Source organism: Podarcis filfolensis (genome assembly GCF_964270895.1).
Source record: "Podarcis filfolensis genome assembly, chromosome: 2".
NCBI classification, from domain to species: domain Eukaryota; kingdom Metazoa; phylum Chordata; class Lepidosauria; order Squamata; family Lacertidae; genus Podarcis; species Podarcis filfolensis.
The window spans coordinates 120,297,161-120,311,017 of record NC_139605.1 but is presented as its reverse complement, the minus strand read 5'-3'; the positions used below and the strand labels follow the sequence as shown (position 1 = coordinate 120,311,017).

Sequence of the window (13,857 nt, the reverse complement as noted above, 5' to 3'; positions counted from 1 at the left end):
TTGTAAACTGCCCTGTGATCCTCAGGTGAAGGGTGGTATAGAAATTTAATACAGAAAGGATTCACATGCTTAAGCTATATTCTGTCTTTTCACCTCTTAGTCAATAAAACATAGGCTGATTGAGGCAATGAATGCATAATCCAGATCTAGTCTCTCTCATCCATCTGAAAGACTCTGGCTGCAGCACATCTTTAGTAGCATAAATGTGCAGCCTAGAAAACAGTATGTGCTGCCTTGAGATAGTACAAAGCTTTCCATTATCTTATTGGCTGGACTCCTAGTGGAGCTGTTCTGTGTGTAGGAAAAGTTCTTGGGTCCTGCCCCAAACACAATGTCTGATTCACAGAGCAAGCAAGTAGCTCTAACTTCAAAGGTCACAGAGGCTCAAGAGCTTGGGCTCCTTTCACATTGATTCCCACAGAATTTCAACAGGACATGCAACCCGGGGCAGGCAAGTAGTCCAGTCACTGCTTGATTTTACATTACAGAGGTTTCAGGGCTCAAGCCAACCACCTGAGTTTGTGGGGAGGTTTAATCAGTAGATCCCTGTGTTAAACAGTAAACGTCCAGCAAAAAGATACCAGTGGAAAGGGTATGCTAACAGTCCGACCTCATGCCAGTACTTTGTAGATCAAGCACTGCAACCTTTCTGAGACAAATACCCTGAACTGCTAGCCATTGCACATGTTCTGCTGAACTAAAATGCCTCACTGGCACAGCGCTTTTATAGATGGATCAGACTCTGTTAGATGCTTGCATTTAGCGATCTTATTCACCACACACACAATCCCAGCAGACGTGCTTTACGTCCCACAAACACAAAAAGCAGTCTACATTATAGGAATAGCTGTACCTTGCCACCATTCACCCCAAAATGCTCCCACATTGAAGCTGTGACAGATCTCATTAGGACCATTTTTGAGCATTACAGGCCTGTGGCTTTGACCTTGTGCTTATTGCATTGCCCTGTCACCAAGCCAATGTGGTCATTTTAATGCAACATCCTGTACTTTGGCAAATTTGCTCTCGCAGTTTGTAAGAGAATTAAATATTTCAACTTACCCAAGGATGTTTTGCCTGCTTGTCACCAACGCATTCCCCTCAGACAACTCACTTACTCTGCTGCTCAGCACCCATCCCCCAAGCCATCCACTGACAGGGCACGGGGGAGGGGGTGCTGGCTTAACCAACTTCCTGGAACTGTAGAGTTCGGTATTTTAAAAGTTGTTCCACCTCAACCTGTTTCCCTCACCTCATTGAGCGGAAATTGCTGTTTTGATTTTTTAGTTTTCTAAACTTTTCAGCCACACCCTTCAAATTGGTGCTGGACTCACAATGTGCTTATCAATTGATTCATCGATTGCCAATAGCGCAAATCATGCATTTAATAGCTGAAAATTAATTGAGTTCTTTTTTTTCTTTACTGTGTCTAATCAGCTAGCATGCTGTAAGAATTTGTGGTTACCCACATCCGTGCGCAACCTGCAAGGGCCTCGCTCAGTGCAGGAAATGAGAGGCCGGATGCACCTCTGCGTAACTTGGCGACCAAATGTTTTGTTCACAGATCTGGTAGAAATTATGATGTTTTTTCATCGATCAGAAAAAAAAGGTTAGCTGAACAATTTCGTTTACTGCCAGCCAAAGCCCGGCTAGCTTAGTCGGCAGAGCATGAGACTTTTAATCTCAAGACTTGCTCACATTGCTTCATGATCTCAGGCATTCCCACATGCTGTGACTCCTAGCGACGCAGAAGCACTGCACTTGTGGCCAAGGAACTGTGCATTTTTAAGCCATATTCCGCAGTCCACACGTGAAACCCTTCCAGGGTTCATAACAACTCAAAGATTGTGCGACAAATGATTGCCTGTATTGTTATGGGCCAAGCCCAAACGCTTAACATTCCTGCTTTTTGTTATCTGTTTATTGCTCACATCTTTTCAAGCAATCCTGCCTCCAATAGGGTACTTCTCTTACCCACAGTAGTTCCTGTAATTCCACAGGTTAAACAAGTGTGGAATGGGCCAATTGCTCCCTGAAGACACTTTTGGAAAATATTAGGAAAGGGGGAGAAGTGTAGGCCCTAGGCAACATCCAGCATAAATTTAACACCTTGCGGTTTTTCATTTAACCATCTTGCTTTTGATTCAGACAGGCTTGCACCAGCAGACAGACATCTCCACAAGTCCAAGGACCTTGAGCTAACCTTTTATATAAACAGCTATTGGATCTGCAGCAGACCTGAAGTGGCGTGGCCTTGTGGCCCCTGACCACCTGGGGGCAGGGCTATGCTTTATTTCTACCCCTACAGGTCTCTTGTGAGTTCCAGTTCGGTGTGTGCGATTCGCTCTCCAGCATAGTCTGGCATCATGGCCTGACCAGTCCGGTTCCAGTCCGAGCTCCAAACTTCCAGCTTCCTATGGGAGATGCCAGTATCACACCACCCCTGTGAGACATGGTACCACCGAGTGCAGACCAGAAGGAAGTTGCTTCAGTCACTTGGGTGACATCAAGCCCTTGTTCCTGTTGGACAATATCAGCTCTCTCGAGCCTGAACAACCAGAGACATTTCGTTACTGACTGTTGCCATATAATTGCCCAACTTGCTGCCGACTAGCCTGAACAACCAGAGACATTTCCTCACAGACTTGCTGCCATATATTTGCCCAACTTCCTGATGACTCTATGCTGTTTCTTTTCATGCCATACCTGCCTTTGCCAATGAATGTTTCATAATCTGTGGAACTAGCCTCACTAGCTGACCTTCTGATCTTCTATGACTCAAACACATTGTCACCTATGCTATAATGTTTACCACCTGCCTTATTTGCTGCAATTGTTGTATGCAATGTATTCCCACTATTTTACAACTCTGCAAAGTTCGCTCTGGTCCCTGCGTCATGGCACTCGCTGCTTCTTATCAAATTCGGCCTAACACATTACTCCCGGCATTATAAACTCCTCCAATTTGGAGTATGCCCGGCTTCACACGCACAGGGCATGGGTGGACTCGGGATCTGCTCTTTGATAGACAGAAAAGGGGAGATGTAGGGATATTGCGGAGTGGGGAGTGGGGTCCGGAGGGAGCACACTTCCCCACCAGCAGGCAGCCATGTCTGCCTGCACGCGTGACCTTGGGGTGCAGGGAACACCCCCCCCAGACAAGCCACAACTGTCTGTACATCGTTCCACCCATGTCTGACCTTTTGCGGTCTCAGAAGTCAGCAGTGTCCTGTCTGTAACATTTTCCTTAGAGTCCTTTTGTCTCCTACGTCATACATTGAGCAAGGGGAAAATGACGCTGTGGAACAGGTGCCAAAATAGCTTTTTACCACCCCACGATTTCGGGACGGAAGATGTGTAAAGGTCACAGCCCAAAAATGTATTTGCCTAGCTTGCATGCTTGTCTCAATAAAAAGAGGCTCCACAGGAATGGTGGTAGCTCGCTCGCTTCAGACCACCTGTGCGCAGCTCACATAATGATCAACACCTGTCTTGGGCCTTCACTTCAGTCTCCAATAGCACTTTGGAGCTGAACACCTTATTGCCTGGGTCCAGGGCACCAGACCAAAGCCTCTCCAAAGGACACACTCATCTAGAATGGTTCCCTCACATGCCTGTGGATGACAAGATTAACTGCAATTCCAGTTAACTGTAATTCCAATTACAGTTACAGCAGGAGTCAAGCAAGCAGAAGATGGAAGCCAAGGGTACTCATGTTTCTCATGAGTCATGACCCACCAGAAAGTGAGGGCAATCATCATCATTATAAAATACCTACAGAAATATCTGAGATAAGGAGTTTGGCCAAGCCAAGAATTATCCTAGCAACTGCAAAGCTATCCTAGCAAAAATGTCAGTGTTTAAAAGGAAATGTGTATGATTTTTCATAAAGCACAGACCGCCAGGATCCTGCAATAAACACACATCAGGAAGCACCCTAGGAATCACTGAAAGCTGTGGAATGGCTTTTGCCTGATTGTGCGAATGCTATAGGACTAAGTCCCAAAATTCAAAGGGGTTTTACTGCCACATAAGTGGAGAAAGCGCTCTTCCCATGGGTCTATTCATATTAATGTAGTCGTTTTAGTTCTGCCTGTAGTGATTGATTATAGATTCTGTTTTTTAGTATTTTGTTGTAACCCACCCAAGGAATGTATGTTTGTGGGCTGTTATATAAATCTAATTAATAATAATAATGACAACTATTAATTGAATTAATGAGACATTATTAATAGGAAGGTTATTATTAATAGCAACAATAGAACAGCATTTTAGAAAAGGACAAATCCTGGGGCCCAAGGAGACAACAGCCATTCCAAGTGAATTAAAACGGGTCATGCAGCCTGCGTGCTCCAGCTTCAGGTAGGGCATCGGCTCACCGAATCCCTTCCATAGCTCTTGCCCAGGGTCACTGAATGTGGATTAATGACTCCTTGACATGTTTTCACTATGCTCTTGTGCTAATATTCAGGAAAGCTATAGTAAGTGCTAAAATAATATTCCCCCATTATACTTTAAATGCATTATACAGTATTCAAGATCACCGTGCTTCCACAGGGGTGTCGAAATAATCCGGAATAAATTATCTAGATTTTAAAAACAAAACAAAACAGAACACGGAGCCACGCATCTGCAGGCAGCTGGCGCGCGCCGTCAAGCGGTATTTACGGATTGCGCAGCAGCCCCTCTAGTCCTGCAGGCGCTCGCTGTTCTGATTGGCTGCCGAGCGCCGAGCTGAGCGTCCCGCGACGCGCTTCTTCCTCGTTTAGCCGCAGCCCAATACGGGCGCTCGCTCTCCTGATTGGCTGACGGGAGCGACCCAATCCCCTCTTACCAGGTTTCTCCGACGAACGCTTCACTCCCCCGCCCTTCCCGGCAGCCAATGGAAAGGCTCCCGCGCAATAATAGTCATCGGAGCCGCCCCCTCCCGTAGAGGAAGGGCGGAAGTAGCCTCCGCGGAGGCTGCCAGTAAAGGCGAGAAGCCGGAGGGAGCCGCGCGGGGAAGATGGCGCCGGCGCGACGCCTCTCGGGGTCCTGGGCGCCTCGGCTGCTCCTCCTCCTCCAGGCCGGGGCTCTGGCGCTGGGGCGCAGCGAGGCGCTGGGCGCGCTCAACCTCCACGAGCTCAGCGAGCTGAAGTACGGCATTGAAATCGGCGCCGAGCCCGTGATGGCCGGGCAGGTATGGCTGGCTGGGCCGAGCTGAGGCGATGGTGGTGGGCAGGGAAGCGCCGGAGAGTCCAGCAGAAGCGGCAAAAGGAGCCTGGCGGCGCCTCGGGAAAGACCTGCGCTCCTTGTTGTTGTTGTCGTCGTCCTCGTCATTACTGTGGCAGAAGGTTCCGCGGGCCCGAGGCCGCCGCCTCAGGCGCCGCCGCCAACGCCAGACGGCTCTCGCCCCTTCATCAACTCGTGCCAGGCTTCTGAGGGGCCGCAAGGCGCTGCGCTGGCTCTGCTCGCAGCAAGAGGCTTCCCAGGGCGACCCCCTCCCCATGAGAGCCGCCCCCGACCAGGTCCTGTTGGATCTCTTGTTTGTTGATGCGTTCATTGTGTGGGTTTTTGCTGCGTTTTATAAGTATTGTACCCTCGCTTTGGGGGTTATTTGCAATGAAGAGCCAGGTAACTAATTGTATGAATAAATAAAACAAATCTGTCTGCAATAAACAACAGGTAGGGGTCCTCTGTCCCATTAAAGCGTAGCAAGATATTATTTTAAATTATTATTATTATGTATTCAGTTTATATACCACACTTTATCCAAAGATCCCTGGGTGGTGTACAACATTAATAACATTTTTTAATGCAGAATAATAAAACAGTATATACAGCAAAATAATAAAAAACCATAGTAACGTCCCCTCCACATTCAACAGGCCATAGGTAATTTAATGGATGAACACCTGAGTAAAGAGGAATGTTTTTGACTGGTGCCTAAAGACATGTAATTATGGCGGTAGGTGAGCTTCCCTTGGGAGACCAGGATAGAGAAACTGTGGCTTCCAAGAAATTCTTGGACTACAGGTTCCATCATCCCTGACTATTGGATATACTCGCTGGGAATGATGGGAGTTGGAATCCTTCAGTGTCAGTCGGGCCCCATGTTTCCCCATTCCTATTTAGAGGAACAGTATCTCACCCTTCAAGGTATGGCCAAGGTATGCCATACAGGGCAGGAATAATACTCATGTAACAAACATTTAATTACTTCAGAAAAATTGACCATTTCACCAATCATGTAATACAGGACTGGGAAGCCTGTATCCCTCCAGATGTTGTTGAACTCCAACTCCCAGCAGCCCCTGCCAGCATGGCTAATGGTCAGGGATGATGGAAGTTGGAGTTCAGCAACATCTGGAGGGCCACGGGCTAGTCAACCTTGAGGTAAATGCTTAGACAGTTACAACAGCTGCCAAGAAATCAGCTTGGGCTAATTACAACCACATAGCAACTAAATTAAATACTACATATTTGTAGTCATCTATATTTTATTTTATTTAATGTACACTTAACATAATAATGGTGTTCAAGAGGCTGAGTGCCTATCCTGGCTAACCCATGGATAACTCAAATTGAAAACTTCTTTAAAAATGTAAGGAGTGGCTGGACTTTGTGGCATAGTGTAGCCATGGCTGCTTCTGCTGTCCTGCTGCTCATGGTGGAAGGGGTGGGCAACAGAGGCAGGGAAAAATACCTCTTTGCTGTGCCAAGCCCCAGGCTGGTGCAGTGAACAGACACAGGCCAGGCCTATTGCCATCTTATGACAATAGCAGAATTAGCACAGAATCCAGCCAATTTTGTGCCAGCCCAGTCCAAAACACCATAATTTGGGGGTTCCTGCTGGCTACCACCAGTGGCAGCTTTTGTCTGTCATTTTGGGGGGCATACTGAGTGCTCCCTCCCTCTCCATACAACATGGTGGATTGGGGTTTGGATTACTCTGCCTGGTACAGTAGTTGTCATAAATAAAGGGGAGTTGATTTTTAAATGTAGTTCTGACTGTAGTTTAAAGGAGGTGATGCACTTTCCCTATGTGTCTGTAGCCCACCCCTCCCAAAATGCATGTAGGATCTGTAAACAGCTCACACACTTGCCTTGCCCTTTAGATAGGACATTCTTGGCTTCATGGTATATTTGATGATGTTTGACTGTGGACACCTAATAGCAGTGGGCACTCAAACCCTAATCATCCTGTTCAGGTTCCTTGACTGCTGCTCTGCTTTCTACAGCTGCTTGCATCCTTGCCCTTTTCAGGACCAGTGGCATCAGTGTATGTTTACTACTCTAGCAAGGGTTGCATCATCACACCTGAGCCTTGCATCATCTGTGTTGTAGTTGACCCTGAGGAATTTGAATTTGAAGACTTATTTTAAGTGGCTTGAGTGCTATTGTCCTTGATCTCCTTTGTGGTTTTTACAGAGGACTGACTTAAACCTTCCAGAGCCAAATGGCTCTTCTTTCTCTCTCCCTCTACCTCTCTCTCCTTTCTTCTTTGTTTCCTGTCGTCTTAGGGAAGGGGAGGCAACAGACCCATAGAGGGTCTGGTCTTTTTCAAGGTGGCAGAACTGAGAAGGACCTGGGTTTCTCAAAGTGTGATGCAGATGATTTTCCTGAGATATATTTATAGGACAGCAGTAGCCTTTGTTTTAAGGCAGGGGTCTGCAACCTTTAAGACAAAAAGAGCCACTTGGACCGAAGAAAAAAAAACTGGGAGCCGCAAAACCATTGTGACATTTAAAACAGTGGGGAGTGTCGGGGCACACAATGTGCCTCCTCCCCTCGCTAGTATCCGCCCCGGAGCCGCGGCAAAGGTGTAAAAGAGCCACATGCGGCTCCGGAGCCGCGGGTTGCAGACCCCTGTTTTAAGGGAAACTTGCTGCTTTAGTTAATAGGACAGGTCTTGGTAGAAAATTTGTAGTCTTGAAGTGGCAGTACCCAGCTATGGGCATCTTCTGCACTCACCTTCCCCTGCTTGGTGCCCTCCAGGGGCTTTGGACTACAGCACCCATCGTCCCATACCATTGGCTTTGCATACCGTGGCTGATGGGAGTTGTAATCCAAAGCATCTGGCAGGTACCAGGTTGGAGAAAGCTGCTCTGCACCGGTATCTTAGTTAGTAATCAGTTATGTGTACATCCTGAAAACTATTTATGCCGCTCAGGTGCACTCTTAATTGCATGTCTACTGTTTTGAAAGCAGTGCTTCCTGCAGCACCAAGATGTCAGCTGCCCAACCGTGTCTCTGACTACTGGAGTTTGAAGCTTGCAACATAAACAAATGACTGTAATTTACACAGTGTGTTCATTCCACGCCCTCTCAGTGAACAACCTCCCCTCTGTGATTCTGCAGTATTTGGATTTTTGATACTGATGTCTCATATAGTTTAAAAAAAAAAATCTGGCTAATATATTCTGTTTTACATAAGGAGTCATTTTTCATTAGCACAAGTGTGGGTGTACCTCCTTTTGCTTTAGTGGTGTTTTGACTCTTATAAGAATCTATCTGTTGTAGAACTGCATCCCTTCTCCAGAAGAAAAAGAGACTCCCTAATAGAAGTAGCTGCTCCCTGAAGGCATTGACAGCTTAACCATCTGGTTTTCCTGTGTGTTGTTCCCTTGCAAGTGATGGAGCTTGGGATACTGCAAGTGCTGTATCATAAAAGGAAATGTAACATCTGGCACCAGAGTGACTTGCACCAGAGCCATTCCAAGCAGTGGGGAGTGCTTAGCATTAAATGGTGGCTTCCAGGCTGGCATAGAATTGACTGATTGATTGATTGTATTTATATGCCGCTTTTCATTCCACTGAATGCCAAAGTGGCTTACACACAATAATTAACAACATAATAGAACATAGTAGTATCACAAGTACAGCATAAATCATATAAAATAAATAACAAATAATCAGTAAAACAATTGCAGTCTATAAAACACTATTAACCAAAGCAGCAACTAAAACATAAACTAAAGCATAAGTTGAACATTACAGTTACAGCAAAAGTCATATTACATGGGTAACAAAACAATGCATCTTGTAAATAGCCACTTGCTATGGCAAATGGCAGTGCAGTCCTATATGCCAACTTTTCCCCAACCAATGACCCCCAGATGTTGTTGGACTCCAACTCCCATCAACCACAGCCAGTAGGGCAGTGGATGCAGCCCTCTGATTCAATGGGTCTTACCCCAGCCTTGTGTTTAAGCACTTGCCTGTGAGCTATAGGTCAAAAGGAATCCTACACTGGTGAGTGAGAAGAGTGGCAGAAGAGGGACACAGCATTTGGTCCCCCCTGTGCCTTGCATCAAAATGTAGTGGGCTACAGGAGGAGGGGCAGAGCTCTGTCTCCTGCCAGCCTCTAACAGGCTTGCACTTTCTTTTTGCAGGCTAGTAACTTTTCTGGGCTTAATTTAAAAGGCTGGCTTACACTCAAGTCAGTATTCATCAGACTGCAGCCTAAGGGACCCTTCCAGATGATCAGGCTGGGAAGTCTTACAAATCTGTTTTTGCTTTGTTTTTTACTTCTGGGGCAATGGCATATGTGGGCTGATAAGCTAGTAAAATTATTTGTGAACTAGTAATTTTAGTTGGATTCATTTGCAGGAGTGTCTCCATGTTGCTATAGCAGCCTGCACAGCTGCTTGTTTCTTTTTAAGAATAAAGTTTCACTTCCATGCAAGTTCATTCTGAACTGGCCCTTGCCCTATCAGTTCCAGATTAATTACCTGACACAGCCTTAGGTCCTAGCAACAGGAACCATTATGCTGTGCACTGGTATTTATTTATTTATTTATTTATTTATTTATTCATTCATTTATTTATTTAATATACTGCCCTATACCTGCAGATCTCAGGGCAATTCACAAAATAAAATCAAAATATAGAACCACAAAATACATAATCAAAATAAAAACACAACAACCCAATAACCTCCCCCCCCCACCACCAGATTTTAAAAGGGTATAGGATGTCAATCAAATCAGCCAAAGGTCTGGTTAAAAAGGAACATTTTTGCCTGGCACATAGAGGTGTATAATGAAGGTGCCAGGTCAACCTCCCTGGGGAAAGCATTCCACATCCGAGGAGCCACTGCAGAAAAGGCCCGTTCTCATGTTGCCACCCTCCAGACCTCTCGAGGAGACTCATGAAGGAGAGCCTCAGAAGATGATCTCTCTTAGGCTAGGTTCATATGGAAAGAGGCGGTCATTGAAGTATTGTGGTCCTAAGCCGTTTGAAAACCTTAAACTGTGCTCAATCTACTGGTGCTTCCTGATGAAAATAACAATAAGGCTAAGTAAGCTACCCCAAAGACATACTGTGTGCCATGACAAATCTTCCTTTGCAATGTGCTTGGGGAAGTTTTAGGGTTTTGTTGTTGTTGTTCAGTTGTGTCTGACTCTTCGTGACCCCCTGGACCAGAGCACGCTAGGCACTCCTGTCTTCCACTGCCTCCCGCAGTTTGGTCAAACTCATGCTGGTAGCTTCAAGAACACTGTCCAACCATCTCGTCCTCTGTTGTCCCCTTCTCCTTGTGCCCTCAATCTTTCCCAACATCAGGGTTTTTTCCAGGGAGTCTTCTCTTCTAAGGTGGCCAAAGTATTACTTGCCGTTTATCTGTGGTGGTAGGCCTGGCTGGCATCTCCTTGGAACAATGCATTCTAGTGTGCTCTAAAATTGTGCAGGGATTCTGCAGCTACTGAGTGGCGTCTTAAAATGAAATTGCAACATCACGTTTTAACATCCATATAAATAATAATCATAATCATAATAATTTATTTATACCACACCCATCTGGCTGGGTTTCCCCAGCCACTCTGGACGGCTTCCAACAGAATATTAAAATACAATAGTCTATTAAACATTAAAAGCTTCCCTAAACAGGGCTACCTTCAGATGTCTTCTAAAAGTCTGGTAGTTGTTTTTCTCTTTGACATCTTGTGGGAGGGCGTTCCACAGGGCAGGTGCCACTACCGAGAAGGCCCTCTGCCTGGTTCCCTGTAACTTGGCTTCTTGCAGGGAGAGAACCGCCAGAAGGCCCTCGGAGCTGGACCTCAGTGTCCGGGCAGAATGATAGAGGTGGAGACGCTCCTTCAGGTATACTGGACCAAGGCCGTTTAGGGCTCTAAAGGTCAGCACCAACACTTTGAATTGTGCTCGGAAACGTACTGGGAGCCAGTGTAGACCGGTGTTATGTGGTCTCGGCGGCCACTCCCAGTCACCAGTCTAGCTGCCACATTCTGGATTAGTTGTAGTTTCCAGGTCACCTTCAAAGGTAGCCCCACATAGAGCGCATTGCAGTAGTCCAAGTGAAAGATAACCAGAGCATGCACCACTCTGGTGAGACAGTCCGCGGGCAGGTAGGGTCTCAGCCTGTGTACCCGATGGAGCTGATAAACAGCTGCCCTGGATACAGAATTGACCTGCGCCTCCATGGACAGCTGTGAGTCCAGAATGACTCCCAGGCTGCGCACCTGGTCCTTCAGGGGCACAATTACCCCATTCAGGACCAGGGAGTCCTCCACACCCACCCGCCTCCTGTCCCCCAAAAGCAGTACTTCTGTCTTGTCAGGATTCAACCTCAATCTGTTAGCCACCATCCATCCTCCAACCACCTCCAGACACTCACACAGGACCTTCACTGGTTCTGATTTGAAAGGGAGGTAGAGCTGGGTATCATCCGCATACTGATGAACACCCAGTGCAAAGCCCCTGATGATCTCTCCCAGCAGCTGCATGTAGATGTTGAAAAGCATGGGGGAGAGGACAGAACCCTGAGGCACCCCACAAGTGAGAGCCCAGGGGTCTGAACACTCATCCCCCACCACCACTTTCTGAACATGACCCAGGAGGAAAGAGTGGAACCACTGTATAACAGTGCCCCCAGCTCCCAGCCCCTCTAGACGGTCCAGAAGGATGTTCTGGTCAATGGTGTCAAAAGCCGCTGAGAGATCCAGCAGAACTAGGAAACAGCTCTCACCTTTGTCCCTAGCCTGCTGGAGATCATCGACCAGTGCAACCAAGGCAGTTTCAGTCCCATGATGAGGCCTGAATCTCGACTGGAAGGGATCCAAATGGTCCAAATGGATCCAGTGGCGTGTCTGGAGTTGTTCAGCAACCACTCACTCAATCACCTTGCCCAATAATGGAAGATTTGAGACTGGGCGATAGTTGGACATATTGGCCGCATCTAAAGATGGTTTTCTAAGAAGCGGTTTGATAACCGCCTCTTTCAGCGGGTTTGGGAAGGCTCCCTCACAGAGAGAAGCATTCACCACCCCCCACGAAGCCCATCACCCAGCCCTTCCCGGCTTGCTTTTATAAGCCAGGATGGGCAAGAATCAAGGAGACAGGTGGTTGGTTTCACTCGTCCAAGCAGCCTGTCCACATTCTTGGAGGTAACAGATTGGAATTGATCCCATGCAACTTGACTAGTCAGGACTCTAGCACTCTGTCATTTTGAAATATGTCATTTTGAAATCTATCATAGAGTGAGCTTGATTTCAGTGGCACATTGAGAGGCTACTTTTCCAGCTTTTTTGTACATGTAGATTGCTGCCACAGCACAAGAACTGTCCAACAACGAAATCCTATACATTTCTGCTCAGAAATATGCCCAACTGAGTTCAGTTGGACTTGCCCCCAGATACATAGGATAGGACTGCAGCCTAAAGGTAAAGGTACCCCTGACCGTTAGGTCCAGTCGCGGACGACTCTGTGCGCTCATCTCGCTCTATAGGCCGAGGGAGCCGGTATTTGTCCGCGGACAGCTTCTGGGTCATGTGGCCAGCTTCTGAGCAGCGCACGGAAACGTCGTTTACCTTCCCGCCGGAGCGGTACCTATTTATCTACTTGCACTTTGATGTGCTTTTGAACTGCTAGGTGGGCAGGAGCTGGGACCAAGCAACAGGAGCTCACCCCATTGCAGGGATTCGAACCACCGACCTTCTGATCGGCAAGCCCTAGGCTCAGTGGTTTAGACCACAGCGTCACCTGCAGCCTAAGAGAGCTCTAAATCACAACAAATATGTGGGCGGTTTGAGGTGCTGGTTTATACTGGGGAGTAAAAGAGCAATATTGAATGGACCATGTTGATACGTCACAGTAATCAATAGTTACTGTGAACATGGAGTTAGCTCCCACTTTGTTCCTCTACTATCTGGTGCAACAAATCATGATCCTTGATTTAGGCCACATTCACCATACATTTAAAGTGCTATGCTGCCACTTTAAACATTCACAGCTTCCTCCAAAGAATTGCAGTTGCTGTAGTTTGTTAAGGGTGTCGAGAGTCGTTAGGAGACCCCCATTCCCCTCATAAGACCTACAATGCCCAGAGTTCCCTGTGAAGAGCGATTGATTGTTAAACCACTCTGAAAAGTGTGGCTCTGCAAAGTAAAAACGAGTGTGGTCCTCACCACTGTGAGCATCATTTAATTCATCCCAAAACTGAGCTCAGCTTTTTGGAAAATACATTTTGGTCTGGATCTGTCAGAAATGCCCAGAAACACAAATGTAGTAACAGTGCTCTTCCAGTTAGGAAGAAGTTACCCCTGCTATACTGCACTGCTGTTCTTTGTGGCTGATGCTTTTCTGCCCCTATGTGACTGCAAAAACAGAGCCTGTCTCTCCGTCAGTTTTCAAAAGGGAGTGATTTGTATGAATGAGAGGGTTTTGACTTTCTGCCAAGTAGTTTGTCAGGCAAAAAAAGAGGAGCCCCTTTCTGTCAACAGTCTAAATCTGGCTTGTACTTTGTACATCTGCGAATGTTCTGGAGGGCTTGGTTGCAGTTGGCTGGCCAGTTGGAGCTGAGCTCACGGTGACCTTGCCTTGGTGCCGCCCTTTGCGTGTTTGTAGTGTAATCATTGCTGA

The 13,857-nt window shown here is 46.8% G+C and overlaps 1 protein-coding gene across 2 annotated transcripts in view; it reads left to right on the top strand.

Moving 5' to 3' along the window:
* The first annotated feature begins 4,924 nt into the window (after nt 1-4,924).
* Nucleotides 4,925-13,857, top strand: part of OS9 (OS9 endoplasmic reticulum lectin) — a 32,280-nt gene continuing 23,347 nt past the window's right edge. Inside the window, exon 1 of one of the 2 annotated variants that reach the window (XM_083599644.1) lies at nt 4,925-5,179. In XM_083599644.1, the coding sequence (XP_083455770.1) occupies nt 5,006-5,179 (174 nt within the window). In that variant the 5' untranslated portion in view covers nt 4,925-5,005. The remainder of the gene's footprint in view (nt 5,180-13,857) is intronic. The other variant, XM_083599645.1, reaches the window with a different exon arrangement.